The sequence below is a fragment of the Dendrobium catenatum genome, unplaced genomic scaffold, assembly GCF_001605985.2.
Source record: "Dendrobium catenatum unplaced genomic scaffold, ASM160598v2 original_scaffold_232856, whole genome shotgun sequence".
Lineage (NCBI taxonomy): Eukaryota > Viridiplantae > Streptophyta > Magnoliopsida > Asparagales > Orchidaceae > Dendrobium > Dendrobium catenatum.
The window spans coordinates 12,286-38,032 of record NW_021551264.1 but is presented as its reverse complement, the minus strand read 5'-3'; the positions used below and the strand labels follow the sequence as shown (position 1 = coordinate 38,032).

At 33.1% G+C, this 25,747-nt stretch overlaps 1 protein-coding gene across 1 annotated transcript; it reads right to left on the bottom strand.

The window, feature by feature from the left end:
* Positions 1-10,492: 10,492 nt before the first annotated feature.
* LOC110094284 (pentatricopeptide repeat-containing protein At5g66520) lies at positions 10,493-22,404 on the bottom strand. The gene is made up of 3 exons (XM_020819478.2): positions 20,529-22,404; positions 11,345-11,640; positions 10,493-10,619 (listed from the first exon to the last, which is right to left on the bottom strand). The coding sequence occupies exon 1, from the start codon at positions 22,266-22,268 to the stop codon at positions 20,664-20,666; it is 1,605 nt and encodes a 534-aa protein (XP_020675137.1). The 5' UTR covers positions 22,269-22,404; the 3' UTR covers positions 10,493-10,619; positions 11,345-11,640; positions 20,529-20,663.
* Positions 22,405-25,747: the final 3,343 nt, after the last annotated feature.

Genomic DNA, 25,747 nt, shown 5'->3' with positions numbered 1-25,747 from the left:
TTAAATTCTAACGATTACATGAGAATCTCTACTTGTACTATTGGCAAAGAAGTTTGAAATAGATTATGCACTACATACGAATGTACTAGTGAAGTCAAGCAATCTAAGTTGAATATTCTAATGCATGATTATGAATATTTCTGCACGAAATCTTATGAGATAATCTTAGACATGTATACTAGGTTTACTTAGATTATAATATCATTGTATGCTTTAGGTAAAGAACTTTCAAACTTTGAAAAGGTTAACAAAATTTTGCGCTCCTTACTTGATAAATTTGATGCCAAAGTCACGACTATATGTGAATCAAAAGATTTCAATGCTTATTCTATAGATAATCTAATAGGCTCACTCATTGCCTACGAGCAAAATGTGAGTCAAAGATTTTTGGATGTAGGTGATGAGAAGACTATAGTGCAAATAGCTAAAGACGCAAATGAATGTGGCTTAGTAGATGATGAGAGCAAGGAGATAGCATTAATTTAAAATGAATTTGAAAGTCTATTGAAGCATAAGAATGAACATCAACAAAAATGGAGTCAAGGTAAAAATGGTAAAAGTGTTAAGTTTTTTTCTGACGTTATTTGCTTTGGGTGTAGGAAATCCGGACATCTGAAATTTGAAGAGTTTTTAAATTAATGCTATCTCCTTGCAAATTTAATATCAATATCAGTAACTAAAATGGATGGGAAAGAAAACTATAATAAGTTATAGAAGTGAGCTGATTTAATGCTCATGTAAAATTTCTTCACAAAGTTCTTTGAATCCACATTCTAAACTTCGAAAGTAACGAGCAATGTGATTACCAATGTAAATCTACTGTATCTAACAAGCTATGTTGCTAGATAAGTTAACTAACACGGAATTCCCGGCCTTATGATTGCTAGAGAAATGATGAATTGCGAGGGAAGGACTTGATTGTGATTGGAGTTTACAAAGTTGGTGATGAAGTAGGAATGAGATGAAGAGGATATCGACAAATGGTCCTTTTATTTTGAAGCTTTCTTCCTTTTGCACCTTATTCAAGGGCCTGGCCTCACCACTCAAGAAGTCATTCACTTGAGTAAGAAAGAACAAAAATCAATATGCAAGAGTAGCTCACTATCTTTATTCAGCAAAACTTAACCTTTTACATGAAAACAAAATTAGTATATATAAGCTCTTGCATGATATAGTCAAAAGGATACAAATTTTGAGAAACATTAGTATCACACTGCAACCTATGCTCCATAACTTGCTCCCATAGTTTTCTAGTATGACACATTAATGTAATACCTTTATAATTCGTACAATCTTGTGCATCTCCTTTATTCTTAAAGATAGGAATTAACACACTCATTCTCCACTCATCTGGCATCTTTTTAGTCTTCAAAATAGTATTAAAAAGTTTAGTAAGCCAAGAAATCCCTTCATATCCTAAGCATTTCCACACCTCTATTTGAATATCATCAGGTCCAACAGCTTCTGCACCCTTCATTTTCTTTAAAGCCTCTCTAACTTCAGTTTTACTAATACATCGATAAAAATAGAAATTTTTATTTTCATTTAGGGTGCTAAGGTCACTATAGTCAATCTTTTTTTCACAATCTTTATTAAAACGTTTAGCAAAATATCTCATCCACCTTTGTTGAATATCATCTTCTAAGAAAAATATTTTTTTATCTTCATCCTTAATATACTTCACTTGAACTAAATCATTACTAATCCTATCTCTTTGTTTGGCTAACTTATACATATATCTTTCTCCATCCTTAGTATTTAATTTATTATATAAATCACTAAAAGCTAATGTCTTTGCATCGCATATTACTTTCTTAGAATCCTTACGAGCCACTTTATATATTTCTCAATTATCATAATTTTTAAAATTAAACCAATTTTTATAACAAATCTTCTTATTTTTAATCTTTTCTAGAACAATTGGATTCCACCACCAACTATTTTTACTATTATGAGTTTTTCCCTTTGATACTCCAAGCACATCTTTTGCAATATTCTTAAAATCACTAGCCATTTTTTCCTACATAGCATTAGCATCCTCATACAAAGATAAAATCTTAAGATCTGAAATCTTACTCTCAAAAATATTAAAAAAAGGAGCAATGTGACAACAACTACAATAACAATAATAAAAGCAGAAGTATGGGCACTAATATTAAAATTAATGCTTAATATTAACATTAATATTAATATCAATATCAGTAACTAAAATGGATGGGAAAGTAAACTATAATAAGTTATAGAAGTGAGCTGATTTAATGCTAATGTAAAATTTCTTCACAAAGTTCTTTGATTCCACATTCTAAACTTCGAAAGTAACGAACAATGTGATTACAAATGTAAATCTACTGTATCTAACAAGCTATGTTGCTAGATAAGTCAACAAACACTGAATTCCCGGCCTTAAGATTGCTAGAGAAATGATGAAATGCTAGGGAAGGATTTGATTGTGATTGGAGTTTACAAAGTTGGTGATGAAGTGGGAATGAGATGAAGAGGATATCGACAAATGGTCCTTTTATTATGAAGCTTTCTTCCTTTTGCATCTTATTCAAGGGTGTGGCCTCACCACTCAAGAAGTCATTCACTCGAGTAAGAAAGAACAAAAATCAATATGCAAGAGGAGCTCACTATCTACATTCAGCAAAACTTAACCTTTTACATGAAAACAAAATTATTATATATAAGGTCTTGCATGAGATGGTCAAAAGGATACAAAAAAGTTTCACAAAATACAGAATCAAAAGAAGAGATTTCAATAATAATAATAATAATAATAATAATAATATTTATTTGCTTATGGTAGAAGTATAGTTTGAGCCAAATGATTTGAACTAAAGTTTAGTAAAGGTTGCTTAGTGTGTGAGGTCCAGGAATAATTATTAGGTGCGGAGTGCAGACCGGGAGAGCACCGTCTGCACAGACACAGGGTATCAAGCGGTACCTAGTGGTACCCAGCGGTACCGAACAGTACCTAGCTGAATTTTGTACTAGTGTGCAGACGGTTCTCCCCGTCTCCACTCCGGAGAAATTATTAGGTGCGGAGTGCGGACGGGAGAACCATCCGCACACTAGTATAAAACCGCGCTCGGTACCGTTCGGTACCACTCGGTATCACTGGGTACCGCTCGGTATCCTGTGTCTGTGCGGACGGTTCTCACCCCGTCTGCACTTCGCACCTAATAATTTTTCCTACACTCCGCACCTAATAATCTCTCGAGGTCCAGATGCTATAGTAGAAAATTGGGAGGTTGGCTGTTGCGGCTTGTTGTGGTCGAGGATTTGAAGAGGGTCTTCGAACCTCCAGCTATTGCAGATGATCGGTCAAAGTTGGAATAAACGGGAGGTGATGTCAATAGAACAGAAGAACAGCGGGCGTTTGGACTTTTGATAAAACGCTGTAATCCCGTTTAATGGGATTTAATTTTTCATTTGGCTTGGCTATGTTCTGAATTATTTATATATTTTATTAATTAAGAATGAAATTAGTGCCCTGCATCATTAATTGTCCGTTTGAAATGACAGTAACGAGTCAATCAGTCAAAATTACCCCGATTCATGTGCGTTTTGCTTCAAACTCCATGCAATTTGCCCCATTTCACGTGTCAATTTTATCACAAAAATTTCTCAGGACAAATTGGTGTATATTTAAGGGATTTGGGATGTTTCGAATGCAATGGTGAAGTCCGTTTTGTGACCAGACATCGTTTGGGCGACATCAAGTGCTAAATTTCTCAATTTGTTTTGTTGCTTCAGGATTTGTGCTACCTCCTTGGCCGATCCTGATTGACCAAATAAAATGTATATTTTAAATGTCGACGACGTTTTGGATTCAATGGCAAAGTTGTTCTGCGATCAGACATCATTTGGGTGACGTCGAGTGCTAATTTTGGGGGTAAGTCGTCCCTTTGGACTGATCCCACTGATTTTACTACGAGGGGTCTCGATTTAGACGAATTTGAAGTTCTGATTGCAACGTCGCAGACATTTCGCCAATTATAGGTCATTTGGCTCGTCAAGTGACGTGTTGCGTCGACTTGCGTGTTTCTTATTTCGCCGGTTTAGTCCCTTTTGCACATGATTTGGCGTACAGAGGTAAACATTCACATACATGCTCATTTCAAATCCTGTCTATAAGAGCAAAACCAGTCATCTACACGAGAATCCTCCACTTTGCAACACTTAACTTATTGTTATGCTTCTCTTTTAATTGACAACATCCTACCTAATAAAGCATTGCAGGTCTAACCACCATCTTATGGAATTTTCATTTAAATTGAGTATTAGTGGGTTGGGGGGGGGGGGGCCTTTTTTTATCACGCCAACAAGCTCGATGAATTTGGAAGAAGATTGAAGTAAACTTGGGTTCCATTGTTGGAGATGGCGGAACACCAAAAATATGATTTCTACCGCGAATCCAATCATGTTGGATTCAAAAGGTAGATTCTCCTTCAATTGAATTTCTTCTTTTCGGATTTTGGAATCTCCTTTAGTCATAAAAGAAGGAGGTTTTAATGCTATGAAGAAACCATTGCCGATTTCAGGCAAAGGTAAGGAAATAATTACATGTTTGAATGATAAGCCAAAACCTTGGTCGGCTATCACTGCTGGAGCTAATGATAAGGAAGCATCTTCATCTGGAGGAAGTTTTGCTGAAATTTTGAAGAAGGATCCTATTACTTCTTCAAAATTGGATAATGTATGGATTAAAAACCTCACATTAAAATAAATCTTAGTGAAATACATGATGATATTGGAGATGAAAATGTTGTCATCCTTGACAAGGATAAGGAAAAGTCTAATGTTCAAATTTTGAACAATTCCTTGGTTGTTAAAATTCTTAGGAAAAACTACCCTTTTTCTAAGTGTTCTTTTGAATTAATAAAGCAATGGTCAAAATTAGGAGGATTTCATATTACATTGCTTGGTCTAGATTGGCTCCTTTGTTCATTTCAATCTCATGAAGCCATGGAGGAAGTCCTTAATGGGGGGCCTTGGCTTGTAGGGGGTTTTGTGGTAGGCTTAGACAGTTGGTCTCCTACCTTCTCTCCTTTTTCTTTGAATGGAATTTCTTCTCCAATTTGGGTCCGTCTTCCTCATTTGCCATTACACTGTTTGGATGAATCCAATATCACTAGAATTGTTTCTAGAATTGGAACTCCGCTTTTATTGGATGGTAACATGTTTAGATGGGGGAGGAGAGAATTTGCGAGAGCTTGCATCCGAGTTAATTTGAATTCTAAACTCCCCGCTGGAATTTGGGTGGAAGGGATTCATGGTAGATTTTTTCAAAAGTTTGAGTATGAAAATCTATCATCTTTTTACTTCAAATGTGGGAAAATCGGGCATATTGATTATGTGTGTCCCAATTCTACACAAAATCAAAATCCTATTATCAAAGAGGTCCCTTTAAATTCATTTCAATCTGATAATACTTTGGGACCTTGGATGCATGTGAAGTTTAAAAATAAGAGAAGATTTATTCCTGAGAAAATGTTTTTTAAAAATGTCTCAACCATGGATAAACCAAAAGATGGTTGTGTTATCAAAAGAGTTGCCATGGTAGATGTTGAAGGAGACGGGAATTCAGATTCTACTGTTGCTGAAGATCAATTCACAGCTAAGATTGTTGCTGAAAACAAGGAAGAAGAAAGAAAGGCAGTTAGACAAGGAGGTGTATATCCAACCGTCCATCATGTTAATTCTGAAAATTTTCAAATTAAGATCCCACAAAGGGAGGAGAATTTTACTGAAGAACAAAATCAGGAAATTCAGAATTTAATTCCTGAATTTCGTTTGGCTGGTCTCGTGGATGGAGGTAGTAATAACTTGGAGCCCAACAGCAATTTGAATTCAAATTCTGAATTCAAAATTCTAGGAATTGTGGAGGAAAGTGTGGAGGTAAGAGCTGAAGTTGTTGATTCAACACAAAATGCTGAAAATCAGGAAGCTATGGCTGAACCCGTGAAAGAAAAATATTCCATTCCTTTTATTTTTCTGGGAATCTATGGATCAATTAGCAATTTGAATTCAAATTCTGAATTCAAATTACCAGATAGTGTGGCAGATAATAAGGAATGAGGTTTTAAAGATTCAATAGATGCTGTCCCAACCGATCCATATCAGATTGCTGAAATTCAGGGTTCTAACAAACCTGAATTTGAATTCAAAAATTCAGATTCTCAGGGGAAGTTTTGGATGATGTTTCTAGCATTAATACTGATGTTATTTCAACTACAAAAACTGAAGTAAAGAACAATATTGGCTTATTAAGAGATTCTTCTCCATTGTTGGATGTTTGTTTGGATTTTAAGAAAACTTCTCTTATAAAAGTTGCCAAGGAATGTAAGTCCATGGGATCAAAGCACACATTGTTCAAACAACTTCAAGCATTAGGACCGGTCAAAGATCTACCTAGAAGGAAGATAGCTGAAAACAAAGTGAAGAATGGCATAAAAGGTTCTTCGTCCCTTTTGCCCCATTAACATGCTTGATGGTAATCCAGGTGACAATAACAAAGTGGATAGTTACTTGAAGTTGAGACAAATTATCAAAAGGTTGGATTAATGCCATCATCAATTTTCTGACTTTGGAAATTGGAAAAAGCTTATAGAATATTTATCAAAAATATTCTTAAGTGATTTTTGGAATTCATTGTTGGAATGTAATTTCCCTATTAGCTTTTGTTGCTTATTTTTTCTTCAAATTTGTCATTTTAAACTTATTCTATTTGATTATGGGATCTTTACTAAGTCTTATTCTCTAACTGGATGGGAACTCTGGGATATTAATCAACCTTCGGGTTGTTTAATTCTTTGGTATCCCCTGCATCTCAACAGTTTCAAAATAGGAATTATTAGGTTTCATATCATTTATATTAAGTTTAAATTAATAAATTTAAGTTCAATAAGGTCCCTTTTTAATGTTAAAAAAGGAACCATTAGTTTCTTTTTCCAAGTTTGTATTAGGTTGTCCTTTCCTTTATAATTAATGCAATTTTGCATTTTCTCAAAAAAATAAAAAATAAAAAAAAAATAAGCTCGATGAATTCCTCCACTTCAACCATCCAACTTGAATTCTACTTATAATATCTTCATATATTTCACCATCACTCTGAACAATAGATCCAAGATATCTAAAATGTGTACTCTTACTAATGAGTTGATCGCCCAAAGTCGCAATCCCCCCGCAAGATTTACAACTAAAATTACACTCAAAATGTTCAATTTTAGATCTACTCAAACAAAACCTTTAGACTCTACGGTTGACCTCCATAATTCAAGTTTTTTTTAACTCGCTCTATAGCCTTATCAACAAGAAGAATATCATGAGCAAAAAGCATACACAAGAGTAGTGAGAACATCCATGACTAAATAAAAAAGATATGGGCATAAGGCTAATCCTTGATTTAATCCGACTGAAGTATGAAAATACTTGGTCAACCCACCTTGTGTTTCAACACAAATAACAACTCCTACATACATATCTTTAATGACTTGAGTGTAAATATTATTAACCACTTTCTTTTTCAGAACTCTCCATAGCACTTCTATTGGAACATTATCATATGATTTCTTTAAATCAATAAATATCATATGTGCATCATCCTTATTATCTATATACTTCTTTATCAAACCTCCCAATAAATGTATAGCTTTCATAGTAGACCTACACGACATGAATCCAAATTGATTTTGAGAAACATTAGTATCATGCCACAACCTATGCTCCACAACTCTCTCCCATAGTTTGTAAGTATGACAAATTAATTTAATTTCTCTATAATTCACATAATCTTGTGCATAACCATTATTTTAAAAAATAAGAAACGACACACTCATTCTCCACTCATCTGACATCTTTTATCTTCAAAATAATATTAAAAAGTTTAGCGAGCCAAGAAATTTCTTCATATCCTAAGCATTTCCACATCTCTATTAGAATATAATCAGGTCTTAACAGTTTTTCAACACTTCATTTTCTTTAAAGCATCTTAAACTTCAATTTTACTAATATGTCAATAAAAGCACTTTCTAATCTTCATGCTTAATGCACTTCACTTGAACTAAGTCTTAACTACTCGTATCTCTTTATTTGACTAATTTATACATATATATTTCAACCTCCATATTTTCTAATCTAGTATAAAAATTATTAAAATCTAAAATATTTGCATCACATATTTCTTTCTTATACTCTTTATCGGACTCTTAATTTATTTCTCAATTATCAGAAGTTTTACAACTGAACTAATTTTTATAACAAAATTTCACATTTTTTATCTTTTCTTGCACACTTCAATTCCACCACCAACTATTTTTACTAATAGGATATTTTTCTTTTGATATTCCAAACACATCTTTTACAATATTCTTAATATCACTAGCTACATTTTCTCACATAAAATTAGCTTTAACTACATTTTCTCACATAAAATTAGCTTCCTCATGCGCAGACAAAATTCTATGATCTACAATCTTACTCTCAAAATTTTTTTTTATTAATATTCTTTAAATGCTCATATCTAATTCTAGAACAATATTTTACTTTATTTTTTATTTTTGCTCCATCTAATTATAGTCTAAAACTAATAAGCGATGTTTGGTCACAAACATTCACTCGGAATAATTTTATAATCTTTACAATCTAAATGATTTATTTTTCTTATAAGAAAATAATCAATTTGAATTTTACTATATTCATTCGTATAAGTGATGAGATGCTTATCTCTTTTTTAAATAAGGTATTAGCATTTAAAAAATCCTAAGCTTAGAAAATCTAATATGATCTTACCACCTTAATTAGACGCTCCAAATCAGCAGCCATCATAAATACTTTTAAAATAGTCTACCTCTCAACAAACATGTCCATTTAAATCTCTCCAATAAAAATTCTTTCATCAAGAGATATTCTTTTGTTTTAATTCTTTTTATTTATTTCAAAATTTTAATTTTGAAGACATATCTTAACCTAACCGAGGAGCATAAACAATTATAGTATTAATTATCTTAGCATCAATAACAATCTTTATGGCTATAATTCTATCTCCAATTCTATTATTTTTTACAATATTATCTAGCAAACTCTTTTTTATAATCACACCCACACCATTTCTAATATAGCTACTACCAAAATACAATAGTTTAAATCATAAACTATCAATCACCTTAGCCTTCTCTCCAACTTATTTAGTTTCCACTTGCATAGAATATTTATCTTCCTATAAATCATAATATCTATTAATTTTATTAATTTTTTTGAAAGGGAACCTATATTTCAAGTTTTTATCCTAGCTTTAATTTCATGGACTAGCTTGCTTTCCCACATCCATTCATCATGTGCAAACCCTTGCCTATTTATAACTGCGCATGAGCGCCACTATAGCAGCCCTTGCATACTTGTCACTTTATTCAAACCATACAACACGTCACTTACAGGGAACACCCTAGTATTAGTACAATGTATTAAATTATTCATGTCACAATCATTTGATAAGTTTTATCATAATAATTCGATAAGTTTTATGGTGGCCATCAACTACCTAATGCAACCCTCCATTTTTATCATCTAGGATTTTGGACCTGGCAATGGTAGTGCTATACTCTTGATAGGGAAAAAAAAAAGAAAATATATTCCAAATTTTGATAAACATCTAACACTTTATAGGGTGTAAAAAAGATGAATAATATGTCATTAATGCACAAGTTAGTTAATGATAAAGTAGCTCATTTATCAAACTAAAAACAATACTAACTATTATAGCACTTGAAAATGCCCTAGTAAGTGTTTATTAGGGTATAAAATCTATTGGAACATCTTACAATAGTGTCGCTTAGGTGGTTGTTGGCATAGGAGTTAGGGTAATTTTATGTGCTCTAATAACTAAAACTTTCTTGGTGCATGAACATTATAGAATATCTTATCTAAATGGTACTCATAAGGTGCCCAAATAGATTACGTTTTCTAACATATTCATTTGATGAAAGATGTAAATAAATACTATAGATATTAGGTGTCGTAAGATATGAGCTTTCTAAATACAATTATTTGATTAAAGATGCTTCATAAAAAATCTCATTAAAATTGCCCTAAAATATGTTATTTTCCAACACTAACTTGATAAAATAACTTTTGTAAAATGACAGAAAAAGGTACTTCAATATATGTTTCAATCAACAAAAAGAAGATTCAACTATATATATGAACTAATTATGTTGCTCTAAACTATCTCAATGACCAATAGTCAATCCCCAATAAAATCTCTAAACAGCAAATATAAGAACTTATATAAGCTTTTTTTTCAAATAAAAAAAATAAATATATTTAATAAATCTAAAATTAAATAATATTTCATTCTTTCACCATCTAAAATAGACCACTTCAAGCTTTATGATCAATCTATTAAAATAGATTCATTTACAAAACATTACAAAAGATTCCCATAAAAATGGCCAAAAAAAGAAGAAAAGTAAATTATAGAACAGATAGTTAACTCTTACAAAAGAATCATCTACCCATAAGAGAAGTCACCTTGCATCTAATGGTAGGAATGAACTCCCATTTAGTAGTCTTAATAACTTCCCCATCTCTTGATTTGTTTTCATTGTGCATAAGAATCACTGCAATAGTAATAAATAAATATAATTATTAGATTTGTTTACATTGTAAGATAACTCAATCAAAATATTTTACATATATTACTTGAAATGCAACAACCATCTCCACTGGATAAGAAATTAAGCAGCTCTTGCAAAAATGAAGCGAAATCATCAATTTCATATTAAATTAGATGAATTACGGAAAATCACAAATTAATAACTTCGTTAACAAACCATTAATGTGCTGACTTTGTTTTTTTGTCAAAGTTTCATCATTGGGAGAATGCTATACTAGAATGCTTAATCTTATATTCTATACTTCTTCCATAGATCTGCAACACAAATCACTAGTCATAAAATCGAAGGATCAACAATCTTAAAAACAATTGACCACCCAATTGTTCTTCAAAATTTCAATAAAATATTATAATCAATTCTGAAAGAAAATTTTCACATGCAAAAAATGCTACAAGTATGTGTGTGTATTACAATAGTTTAAGAACTCCAAATACTCACAAAAATAAACAACTTATACAAAAATCATCTTAAATTTAAAAGATTAGAGAGAACATCAGAAATAGAAAAAAACTAATCAACTGGAGGAAGAAATGTGGATTGTGCTACACTATAATTATTGCAAAAATCTATCAATATCGAGTATGCAACATTGATAAACAGTAGAGTAAAATTATTTTTCAAACCTACAATCGAGAACTGAAAAGGTTAGCAACAAACAACAATGGTACCTTTCAAAATGTTGATCTCAAGATAATAGGAAAAGACTAGAAGCGACAGGAAAGAATTTGTGTCAACTGATACGTTTAAACCCAGCTGCTCAAACCCTTCTTCTTCCCTCACAGCTAAACCAACCCTCTCTAGCAACGCGTCAACCAACCCAAATAGCAAGATATCCTCTCCAGCTCCTCACAGCCACCGACCACTAGCCAAGCTTTCTACACCAAGCCATCTCCATCTGCCACCATTGCATGTTATAGCCAACAAACCAATCTCCCTAAATTTCCGACCAAGTGCTCCAAACCACCTAGAATAAACATCAGATTGAAATTAGAAAATTATCATATATGTAGGAGAAATGATCAAAATTCATCCTAAATACAACATACTATAACATATTTAAAAAAAAAAATCAAGATAACTCCAAAGCAACTCTTGAATAAACATGTAGCAACGCCCAATATATTTAAACATCATGTAATTCAAAATTTGGTAAAAAATATGGCAGATCTTCATAGTTATTAACAATTGATGTTCCTCATCCTCATCCTCGGTGAAGTATAAAATTTGATCAATAACATAAGAGGAAAATGTTAGCTGATATGTTTCGCTTTTGTTAAACTTTGGTGTAAAAAAGAAACATAAAAAAGATAAAACAGAAGAATAAAATGTTAAACAATACTAAGAACACCGATGTATAAGTGTCGTCAACTAAGCGAAGAGTGCCGAATATCAACTTCCACTACTATTATACCATATAGAAGGTCATGACTAATGGTTCTGATTTCATATCATAGAACTATATAAGTTTAAGAAAAAAAACAATTGACTAATGAAAGATTAAAAAAATTAGCTACTACTAACCCAAATTCTATCTACATATTCAAAAATTAAATTCATCATATACGTTAGAATGATGATATCTAAGGGAACTCTACACAAATTTGCATGTGATGTTGCATGTCAATCTTCTTCACGAATAGTCTAAATAATAGTAATTATAAAAAGATAAGTAATTTGACTATTCAATAAAAAAATATTTAATACACATGTTAAATTTAATAAAAAGAATACACTTACTAAAATATGAGGCGTTCCAATTGATTGCCCAATTATTGCTAAAGTACTATACGGTCTAATCAAGTACTATTCACAATCCACAAAAAAGGTTTATATGTAATGAATAGTAGTTTGGACATAATAGATAGTTATCAACCCTATGTGTAGGATCCAAGCTTTAAATGTATTCTATTGCTACTGTTTTAGTAAAATCAATAATATTTTTAATGGGAACCTTTGTTTCAGCATTCATATACGGAGGTTAATACCACCTTTATAAGTTACTACAAAACTTTTAAAAATAAAGGAAAATTTGAAAATTGCTTCTACAAGTTGTTAAGTAAATATTTTGTTTATCTGAATAGCAGCGTTATTGTTGGTAGAGTTTAAAAGACCATTTTGAGAACATTGATCCGCTCTTAAAGGCATGTTATAAGTAGCTTGTTCTCCATTTAGCATATCCAACTTCAACTGTGCAATTACCTCAACCTGCTCATGAACTTGTTTTGCCATTCTCTCAAAAGCTTCCTTGTAAACTACCACGAGTTATCAAGCAATACTTCAACTTGGGATTTCTCCCCAAACAGCATAAGGAGTTCCACTAAATCTATACTTGCAAACTCTTCTAACTTTTTCATTCTCAAAAACCTTTGAGAAAATATCATCTCTTCCAACATCTTTTAATGAGGACATCCACCAGAGATTTCGACGTACATACCATCAGCAGAATCGTAGATCGACGGCTATGATTTATAGTCTCTATTTATGATGTTTTAGTGCATTTCTTTTATTTATTTTTCAGTTTTCCACTTATACCCTTATGAGGGTTTTGTCTCATGTTATAGCCTAATGGCATTTGTGTCTTTTACATTTTTGTGCTTTGGGGGCCTATATATTAAAGCCTAGTCATTGTATTATTTTTTAATGATGATTATGAATGATAATTCCACTTTCTTGCTTCATCTATTTGTGAGTTCTTGAGAGGAGAAACCCTAGGTGAGGGTGCGAGCAATACCCGTCAACCTTGGTGGATTCCAAGGTTCGCGGTTTTTCGATTTCTTCTTTCTATTACACCTTCACACCAATCCCACTCAACCACCTGTCGGCCTCCCCTTCTCGTTGCCCCATCCCCTCCCTAAACTGAAATTCCCTTTCCCATGCCGCCGGCCTCCCTTGGCCGCCCCACCCGCCAGCCTGAAATTGCTAGATGCGCCTAGAAAGGGGTGAATTGGACTATTAAAAAAACTTCTTTAATAAAAAGAAATATCATTTTATAACTTTATACATAAGCGAATTTCATTCATAATAAAAAGATAGATTATCAATTTCACCCACAGAATTAATCGCAATAAAAATGAATGCGGAAATAAAGTGCGAAAAAAATAAAGGAAAGAACACACCGATTTATAGTGGTTCGGTCAAACCATGACCTACGTCCACTCCCCGGAGGTACCCTCCGAGTATTACACTAAACCTTTAGTGATTCTCCTTTAGCCCCCACAACTAGGCGGAGAAGCCCTTACAAAATCACTTCCACCTTCCCCGATGCGACGAAGGAGCCGGGTCCTTTGACACCAACGAGATCTTCTTCTTCCCAAAACTTCCTTCAAGACGAACCTTGAATCCAATGGTACTGAGGTGCAAGCTCGCCAGAGCAACCGTGTGAAATGTCCTTCACACTCCCTTGAAACCCCCTCCAAGGATCTTCTTCCTCTCTCAAACTCCACCCTTTCCTCTCTCCCTTTCAAGTCCTCTCTTCAAGTTTTCTCCAAAATAACGAAGAAACAATGACTGTCAAATACTCTTACAAAGTCTTATGATAATTCTTAAATAAAGGGCTCAAAAAATCCTAAAAAACTCAATTCAGCCGCCAAAGATCGTACTGTACGATCGCAAGATCGTCCAATACTATGTGCAGAAATTGACCTGTTAGTACTGTACGATGTTCAGTTAGTACTGTTCAAACATTTCAGTTGAAGTTCGTACTATACGATGTCCTGTATGATGTGTTGTATGAACAGTTCAATAAATGAGCAGTTCGTTCAGGACGAAGCACGGGACGACCAAAGTCGTCTCTATTGTTCGTACAGTACGATCCAATTTATACAGTACAATAAAAATATCAAAATCAAGCCTTTTGAAATGAATAATCATAGGATTAAATTAGGCAATATTTCAAACATCGTACAGTACGATTAGAATAATTTTTCAAATTCAAGTCTTTGCCTAATTTAAAGGATGGCGTGCTTTCTAATTATAACAGATCGTACAGTACGATGTGGTATTCATACAGTACGATTAGTAATATTTTAAGAATATTTTTTTAGGAAAATAAAATATTTTAATTAATTTATGTTACACCTGATCGTACAGTACGATCTAGATTGTATCATACGATGTACAAAAAAAATTAAAATATTTAAAATTATTTTTTGCTCCCTCTGTATGTCTGTATGGTCAACAAACTAACGTACATCATTACAAGACTTGACTCAAGAAATGAAAATTACAGACTCATTAATATAACTAGTTCTACACAATCTTGAGCATTAAATCTTCAAAAAATGGTGCATAATGTACTTGAAATATTAGTCAACAAACAAACAAATATGCACTACAAATACTAGAAGAAATAAAAGATTAATCAATTTTATTTGTTATCATCAAAATCATAAAATCGAAAGCCCGAGTCGCAACAATCTCCCCCATTTTGATGATGACAAATAATATTGGTTGAATTTGCAAATAAAAAAATATTTTCTCCTAAACTCCCCCTCACTAAAAGAATTACATTAAAAAATTAAGAAAATTATTTTTTTTTAAGTTAAATAACAAAAAAACATAAAGACAACCAACTACAATACATTCTCCCCCTTTGACATTATCAAAAAGAAGAGATAAAGTAACGCATAAAAATAACAACATAATAAAAAAACTAAAACATAAAATTATGCTTAAAATATAATAAAAACTAAACACAAAACAAATAAACAAACACACAAAAACACAACAAAAAAAAATTAAACACAAACAAACTTTAACATGCTTATACCTCATCTTCTGATGATTCAGAAGCTAGGTCTGCCCAGGATATTTTTTTTTCTTTTTATCTTTTCCTCATATTACAATCGGTTTATTCTTACTCTTTTCCTTTGCAGGAAGAATTTTTAAGTTGGGGAATTCAAACTTTATATGTCCAAGTTTCCTACACCCAAAGCAAATAATGTTAGACAAAAATTTAATATTTTTACCATTTTTATCGTTGCTCCACTTCTGTTGATGCTTATGCTTGTGCTTCAATAGACTTTCAAATTTATTTGTTATCAATGCTATCTACTTGCTCTCATCATCTACTAATCTACATTCATCTGTGTCTTCGTCTTTTAGTACTATATTCTTCTCATCACCTGCATCCAAAAATCTTTGACTCACACTTTGCTCGTAAGCAATGAGTGAGCTTATTAGATTGTCTAAAGAATAAGCATTCAAATCTTTTGATTCACATATAGCCATAACTTTGGCATCAAATTTATCAAGTAAAGAACGTAGGATTTTACTAACATTTTCAAAGTTTGAAAGTTCTCTACCTAAATTATACAATGACATCACAATTTGAATAAACCTAGTATACATGTCTAAGATCGTATCATATGATTTCATGCTGAAAAATTCATAACCACATATTAGAATATTCAAATTAAATTGCTTGACTTCACTAGTACCTTCATATGTAATGCATAATCTATTCAAAATTTCTTTGTCAGTAGTACAAGTAGAGATTCTCATGCAATCGTCAGAATTTAATGCACAAAAAAAATAATTCAAGCATTTAGCATTTAGTTGAGCATTGACTTGTTATATTCTACTCCATTCAGTAAAATGAATATTAATTTTGACTCCATCTATCATACGTGAAGGTACAGAATAGCCAGTTTGAATCATATGCCATATTTGATAATCAATTGATTGCAAAAAATTGACATGCGAATTTTCCAAAAATTAAAATAAATATTTTCAAATAAAGGTGGTCGTGTAATACAACAGCCTTCCGCAATGTTACAATATCCAAGATATGTCATGATCAAATTTTTCAAGGTTTTCTAAAACACTATTTTTGAAACTCCGCTCTGATACCAATTGAAATTGCTATATACGCCAAGAAGAGGGTGAATTGGATTTTTAAAAAAACTTCTTTAATGGAAAGAAATATCTTTTTATAACTTTATGCGGAAGCGAATTTCATTCATAATAAAAAGATAGATTATCAATTTCACCCACAGAATTAATCGCAATAAAAATGAATGCGGAAATAAAGTGCAAAAAAAATAAAGGAAAGAACACACCAATTTATAGTGGTTCGGTCAAACCATGACCTACGTGCACTCCCCGAAGGCACCCTCCGAGTATTACACTGAACCTTTAGTGATTTTCTTTTAGCCCCCACAACTAGTTTGAGAAGCCCTTACAAAATCACTTCCATCTTCCCAGAGCGGTGGAGGAGCCGGGTCCTTTGACACCAACGAGATATTCTTCTTCCCAAAACTTCCTTCAAGACGAACCTTAAATCCGATGGTACTGAGGTGCAAGCTCGCTGGAGAAACCGTGTGAAATCTCCTTCACACTCCCTTGAAACCCCCTCCAATGATCTTCTCCCTCTCTCAAACTCCACCCTTTCCTCTTTCCCTTTCAAGTCCTCTCTTCAAATTTTCTCCAAAAGAACGAAGAAACAATGATTGCCAAAGACTCTTACAAAATCTTATGATATTTCTTAAATAAAAGGCTCAAAAAACCCTAAAAAACTCAATTCAGCCGCCAAAGATCGTACTGTACGATCGCAAGATCGTCCAGTACTATATGCAGAAATTGACCTGTTAGTACTATACAATGTTCAGTTAGTACTGTACGAACAGTTCAGTTGAAGTTCGTACTGTACGATGTCCTATATAATGTGCTCTACGAACAGTTCAATAAACGAGCAGTTCGTCCAGGACAAAGCATGGGATGGCCAAAATAATCTTTGTTGATCGTACAGTATGATCCAGTTTGTACAGTACGTTCAAAATATCAAAATCAATACTTTTTTATTAAATAATCACAGGATTAAATTAGGCAATATGCCAAAATAATCTCTGTTGATCGTACAGTATGATCCAGTTTGTACAGTATGTTCAAAATATTAAAATCAATACTTTTTTATTAAATAATCACAGGATTAAATTAGGCAATATTTCAAACATCGTACAGTACGATCATGATCGTACAGTACGATTAGAACAACTTTTCAAATTCAAATCTCTGCCTAATTTAATGGACGGTGGGCTTTCTAATTATAACAGATCGTACAGTACGATGTGGTATTCGTACAGTACGATTAGTTATATTTTAAGAATATTTTTTTCAGGAAAATAAAATATTTTAATTAATTTTTGTTACACTTGATCGTACAGTACGATCCAGATTGTACTGTACGATATACAAAAAAATTAAAATATTTAAAATCATTTTTTGCTCCCTCTGTGTGTGTGCTTGGTCAACAAACTAACATACATCATTACAAGACTTGACTCAAGAAATGAAAAATACAGACTCGTTTAATATAACCAGTTCTACACAATCTTGAGCCTTGAATGTTCAAAGAACGGTGCATGATGTACCTGAAATATTAGTCAACACACAAACAAATATGCACTACAAATACTACGAGAAATAAAAGATTAATCAATTTTATTTGTTATCATCAAAATCATAAAATCGAAAGCTCGAGTCGCAACACGGCTATCACCCTTCCAGCCGCCAGCCATCACCCTTCCAGCCGCCGGCATCCAAACCACCATCCGCCCCTCTCCACAAGTCCAAACTGCCGGCCCCTCCCATTGCTCCCCAAATTTGAAATTCAAATTTCAAATACCCATTAATCACTTTTCTAAAATAGGTTTTGGCTAATTAGGAAAGCTTCTAATTGGAATACAATTAAAACAATTGAATTCAAATTCTTTCCTAAGGCTAGATTTTAAATTAGGAAACCTCCCTAATTTAAACAAATCTGAAATTAAATTCAGATTTGTGTCAAATCTTTATTTCCTTCCTTGGGGCCCACATGTTTGATGAAATTAAACTCTCCATTAAAGCTCCCTAATCCCCTCCTAAACTGTCGCCCTTACACTTTTAGGAATAATTTGAAATTTAAATTATTCCCTCCCTTCCCCCTTAGAAAATTCTGAATTAATTTCAGATTTTCTAATAATCCCTTTTCCACATTCAAGCCCTAGCTCTACCCGCCCCTCCCCTCTCCTCTCCTCTTCACTCGCCGACCCCCTCTCTCTGTCGCCCCTCTCCACTCCTCCCAACCAGCGGATCCACGAAAGAACACCACAAAAAAAATAATCTCAAGCTCATGGATAGCAGATCCGGAAGTTGATCACGGATTTGCCTACAATTCTTAAGGGGAAATTGACGCATTCAATCACCCTTCTTCAACCCCGGATTTGGATCCGAAGGCATCGTCAAGGGATATGTAAAGCGAATTCTCTTCCATTTGGTGGACGTCATCGACGAACAACGATATATAGGACAGTGGAAGATCACCGAACGACCACCCGTCTCTCGAACTCTGGCCAACTTCCCGTGGATCAAATCTGCGGCATCCTATGTCTTTCAGTGGCATCACACGGACTGCTGACATTCCTCCTCCACTAACCCTACTTCCAACGAGCAATTGAGAGGGAAACTCTGAGGTGAAAGCTCTCTTTGTTAAGTGACGGATTATCGTTAAACGCATATTTGTTTTCTTATTTTCTTGTTATTATTTCGGATTGTCATGTTAATCTAGCGTGTAACCGCATACTTGAAGCAAGTCAATAATCCTATAATTTCATTACTAAACAAGTTTCTTATGAAAATCTTGTAATTCCATTGATTGTTTCACATCATCTTTTGATTGAAATGTTTGACATATGGTTTCCTTCATTTTATCCTATATATATTGAATATGGATTACCTCACATATGCAATTGTATATTCTATAAGATAATAAATGCTTATTGTATGTATGTACCAAAGCCTCACCAACCTCAATATTATTAGGAATCCCATCTTTTGTGTAAACCTTCTCAAACATTTCAATTCAGCTCATGTAGGTGAATGACCTATAATTTTCTCCCAAGAAAAACAGATAAAGAAAAAAACTAAATGATATGAACAATAAACTTTACTTCAATTCCTCATTGATGTAAGATTGCTTTGTAGACATTTTATTATGTTAGTCATCAAAATCAATGTCTATATGAATATAGTCAATACTATATCTTGGAGATGTTGTAACAACAATGAAACATCTAGGAACGACAGAATCTTTCACATAAAAAACTTGTTTAACTTGAGAACCATGTAAGAGGTTTTTACGTTTTTTTTATGCTTGTGAAATTAGTCAATATGAAGTCATCATCATCCTCCTTTAACATGTTTCCTTTAAAAATCTAATTACATTCAAATAACACAACATTTTGCTCTGCTGTGTAGTCCAATTCAATTATATTTTTCATGACCCCATAGTATATTAAATTACTTGAAATAGGGTTATTATCTTTTGATACTAGCAAAGCTTAAAGTTATAGCTTTAACCATCACTCTACAAATTTGAGTTCTTTTTTCATTAAATCTACAACGTGAAATTTAAAATCATTGATGAGATACTTCTAGTATTGAGTGACAACATTGCATTAACCTCTAGCTAAATGCTTCAAATAAGCCATAATAGTGTCACCATCATCTAATGCATCAACTGAAGAAATTTATGTAAACCAAAAATAGATTATTTAAAGTATTAAGTAAAAATTATCATGTAAATACTTTAATATCATAAGGCTAACCTTAATGGTAAACCAATAAGTGAAATTCTCATTGTGCAACATTTTAGCTTCATGCTCACCATAGCAACAACAACATGGTGTAAACCATAGTGAGACCTATTTTATTTTATCATTTTCTTAACTATGGTGTAAACCATGTTGTAATGTTTGTTGTGTATATTAACATAAGAATAGTAACACAATAATGCAATCCTTCAAAAAAAGAACAAACCACTTAAAGCATCCAATAAAAGTAAAAGTTTAAGCTGATTAAGAAGAATCCTCTCACCTTGTTATACTTAAAAAATCTTATCAGACATCCAGTTGCAGTATTGGCACATTCCCACAACAATGAGATCTAAATCAAACTATTCAGGAGACCAACTGAAAACCTAACTCGCGACCATTACTCTATTAATGTCTATCACAAATTCAAAATCATATCCGATGTCAGGTCACTTAGTATCTCATAGATTTCATGAAGCATAGGATGTGACATATCATTCGCCATGAATCGATGGGCGGTCCCATTAACCTCAACAAGACTCCAGCCAGCAGTGGCTATGACTCCCCTTTCCTTCATAACTCTTCTAACCTTTGCCACTCCCTCCCACCTGCCCATGGCAGCATATGCATTAGCCAATCCAACATATCTCCCATAATGTTCTGGCTCTACCTTGATAATGTGGCTTCCAACTCTTTCGGCTAACTCATTGTCTCCATGGACAAAGCAACCATGAAGCAGTGAGCCCCATATTGCCCCATCAGGCTCAACTGGCATGGATAATACCATTTGTTCGGCTTCTTTGGTCTTCCCTGCTCGACTTAAAAGATCAACCATGCAGCCATAGTGCTCTATTGAAGGAGGAATCCCATAAACTAAATCCATAACCTTGAAATAGGTAGTCCCTTCATCAACCAGACCTCCATGATTACAGGCTGTGAGTAATCCAATGAACGTAATGGCATTTGGCTTAAGTTTTCTTCTTAACATCTCTGAGAAAATTTGAATTGCAAAACGACTGTGACCATTCATAGCAAGGCCAACAATCATGGCACTCCAAGCTGTCACATCTTTACCTTGTATTTTGTCAAACACTTTCATTGCCAACTCTATGAATCCGCATTTTGCATAGAAGTCTACAAGAGCTGTCCCCAACTCAAGCCCGTAGTCCAATCCTTTGCCATCTATAAACGAGTGGATCCATCTCCCCTCCTCAAAAACTCCCAGAGCAGAGCAAGCTCTCAAAACACTCACCAATAGTGATCTGTTAAGATTTACAGATAAAGAAACCTTTAATTCAAGAAACAATTCTATGGCCTCCTCATACCGTTTGTTTTGCACGTAACCAGAAACCATAGCACTCCAAGACGCATCAGTCTTCGCAGGCATTTCATCAAATACTTGTCTTGCCCTGTCAAAAAGGCCACGGCTGCAATACCCACTAATAAGGCTTGTCCAGCACACAACATTTCTCATAGTGCATTCATCGAACACCTTGTGAGCGAGCTCCACCTCTCCCAAATTGGAGTATCTTCTGATCAAGGAGCTAGTCACATAGACATCAAGATTGAAACCAAACAAAAAAACCTGAGCGTGAACCTGGAACAAAGAAAGAATAGCACCACAAGATTTGACTACGAAGGGGAAAGCGTGCATGTTGGGCTCGATCGCGCTGCGCCTCATTTTGATGAAGACAAGTAGGCCCCTTTCAGCTTCAGTGGTCTTCGAGAAGCCCCTGATAATGGTGTTCCAATTGAAGATAGTGGGAGAAGTTATACTATCAAAAAGTTCGTATGCGTCGTCCATTTCACCGGTGTCGGCGTAACGAGCGAGGATTCTACTGGTGATGTAGGCGAAGTGGGAGAGGCCGCATGTGACGGCATGGGCGTGGATCTTCTTCACGTCCTTCAAGACTGAACATTTCTCTAGGATAGAGAGGAATGGGAGGGAACAAGATGAGCTGACTTGATGGAGGTGTTGCTCGGATGATAAGGCTACAGTTTTTCTGATGATGCCTCCCTTCATACCTCATGTTTGGGAGGGGATGATGCGCGAAAGTATTTGAAATAGTTCTTTGGCGGCGAAAATAAGATTATATAGAGCAGGCGTAGGATCTTCTTTGAAAGAGCCGTTATGCCAGTTTTACATGCCAGTTTTTGTAAGCCCATGGCACGAGATTGGGACCGCATTGAAAGGTGTCGGAGCAAAGAAGCACACTTGGAGACTAACTCATCTTTGTCTCTTTGTTGAGAGCTTAGGCTTCCAACTAAGAGGTCTTGGAATCAAATTTTTGTGTATTCCTTATTTGTATGAATTTGTCTTAATGGACCTAAATGTAAAAAAAAAAAACAAAAAAAAAACTAAACTAGCAAGTTTCCATAATTTTTTTTCTTTTTTGTAAAGATAGATATGTAAAAAATAAAAGGGGTAAAATCAAAAGTGTTTTTTTTTTCTTGTTTTAAATATTTGAGCAAGAAAATCATAAGCATATAACTCACTTTTAAACCCTTATTAAATAAAGTAAAATCTTCAATCACTAGAACAATCAATCAACCTTGATTAATAGTACTTAGTATGGATTACAAAAAGAAATGTACAAAGAGAAAGAGAGGATGGGGGATTGGTTTGTCAAAGAGAGGAAAATGATGGTTGATTTGTGTGTCAGATAAGGAGAGCTTGTGGGAGAGCTTGTGGGTTGAAGGAGACATTTGCCTTTGATTACTATGAGAAAAAAATTTATAAAGACATCATAATAGAAATACACATTAAAATAAATGTTAGCGGTAAAAGATAATTCCAGAGATTATAAAAAATTCTTATAATGTTATTTTTTTTTATGAATAGTGATAAACATGATGGAAGTAGGAAAACAGTCAGTATAATTTTATTAATCCTTTTAAGTAAATACACCATGATATATTCTTAAACCCCGATGATATCAGGAAAAGTGTCCCATAGCTCGTATTAACCAAAATAACTCACCAAATGAAATAAGACGTCTAACCTAAACATGCATAACATCGTGAAACAATTATATGTACTTATGTTTACTTAACACTAATAATACACAATGTTATCATTTATTTTTGTGAAATTCATCAAAGAAGCTAAAACCTTATGGAATATGTCTTCCTTGTGCTTGTCTTGGTGAAACAAGCTAGTTATTTTTATTTTCGGCTTTTCGTTAATCCCTCCATTCTCTATAGAATGACCTTGTCCACAAGGTTGATATCATTAGGTTTGTCATAGAATGCCCAAGTTGTGTCTTTTGGTGTCATGCTTTTCCACTACATTAAGTGTTGCCTTTTAAGATATTATCCATTATAGATTTGGCTAAAACGTAATATGTTTTCAAGTCCCATGAGAGGATAGTTTTCCCTTTTTTGTTATAGTTGGATTACTGTTTGTGGTTTTATTCTTTGTAAAATAGCCTAAGAGGAGACAATGAAAATCAGATGGACTTGGAAGAGCAAAGGTAGCACAAGCTTGTAAGTGACGTTTCGATTGTTTCAATATCATAATGACAAACATTGACACTGTTTGACCATTGTCTTAAAAAAAATCCAACTAAACATTGTCATTGTTTGACCATTGTCTCCATAATGACAAATATTTCGTGAACATAGTTTGATGAAATTTGATAAGTGTAAATTGTGCATTGTTTTAGTTAGGTTAAATTTAGTAAAAATGTGTATTTTTAGAAGTATTTGTACAAGAATTATATAAGAAAAAGCAAAATTTACAAATTGTCGTAGTGTTGAAAAGAATAACGCTGCAGCGCTATATCGATCAACGTCGAAGCACAAATTTCAACATGGCAGCGCTGACCTTTCCTAATTGCAAGCATTGCTACTTCATAAATGTCAGTTTTATTGCATTCTATCTCCAAGTTTAAAACCATTTATCCACTTAAGCATCCTAATTTCTATAACATTTAATATAATTTTATGTTTCTCTTATAATTTCCAATCTTCAAGGCCATAAAGCATTACAATTCTCACTATCATCTTATTTGAGGGGTACTATTCTATCATATAGTAGGCCCAATATTGCATTCCTCCATCTCAATCATCCAACTTGAATTGTACTAATAATATCCCCATCAATTTCACAATCAAACTGAACAATAGACTCGATATATTTAAAATGAGCTTATCACCCTTTAAATTGAACTTACCACTCTTTTAATGAACTTATCACCCAATGTCATAATCCTACCACTGGATCTATTATCATTAAAATCACACTCAATGCATTTAGTTTTATATATACTAAAAAAAAACCTTTAGACTTTAAGGTTGACCTTCATAATTCAAGTTTTCATCAACTCCTTCTCTAGTGTTATCAACAAAAAGAATGCACCAAGGTTAAAAAATTATACAAAAAATTATTTTCCTGACATTATTGCATAAAAATCATAATGAAAATTTGGGTCAAATTAACATGCTCAAAGTATGATCTAAATGAACTTTAAATCTACTGAATTTATTTTTAAATATAAGTAATATAAAATTTATTAATTAAAATTTAAGTTATATTAATCTAATAGTGAATTAAACTAATATAAAACTCATCACAGTACCTATATTCTTAATAATTATGATCTATGCTAATAGTACCTTTAAAATCTCTTAATAATATGCACCTTAAAATTAAATGGTATAATTTAGAGCCTTCAATTCTTTTCATTTAAACCCAAGTTACCTTTATGAAATTAAATCGTCACACCTATTATAGGATTTTTTTAAGAAAGTTTTCTTATCGGTTGATTTCCAAAAGATTTAAACATTTCTTGTCATGATATTGGTCTTCAAGATTTAATGGTGTCATGATATTGGTCTTCAAGATTTAATGGTTGACGTACTTTACTTCTTCATGTTCTTGAAAATTTATGTGCAAGAACTCATTTTTCTCTTGTATTATTTAATTTCTATTTCATTTTTCTTGTATTTCTTTAGAGTATTCTAGAGAAGAATACTCATGTGAGGTTGCCTTTGTATGATGGTTTATGGAGAGAAGTTTTTTATAAGAGCTTCACTATATATTGAAAAAGTAGTGACTTTTTTTAGTGTAGGTTGTATGATAAATCTTAGGTGTGGAAGATATGCAAACATGGACATAGGCTCTGTCGAATTGATAAGGGTTATGGAGTGAACTTTTGAGCATACAAGAGTGATTTCCTTTAAGTTTTTAGCATACAAGAGTGATTTCCTTTAACAATTCAAGATATTTGTAATTTTGATTTTAAGAAGATAGGATGTTTGATTTCTAACATGGTAATCTTGTAAGAGAATTTGAAAATGAGAAGTTTATCAATTTTTTAAGAAACTAAAAAGTATATATAATATCTCTCAACCTAAGACAGTTAATGAAATGGTATTGCTATCACAAAGAATTGAACATTAGTTTACTGCAAAAATTATATTACATGAGTATAAAACACTCAAGTACTTTTAGGTTGGGGCTTTAAACATTGACTAATATTTTTTAAATAGAGCAAATAT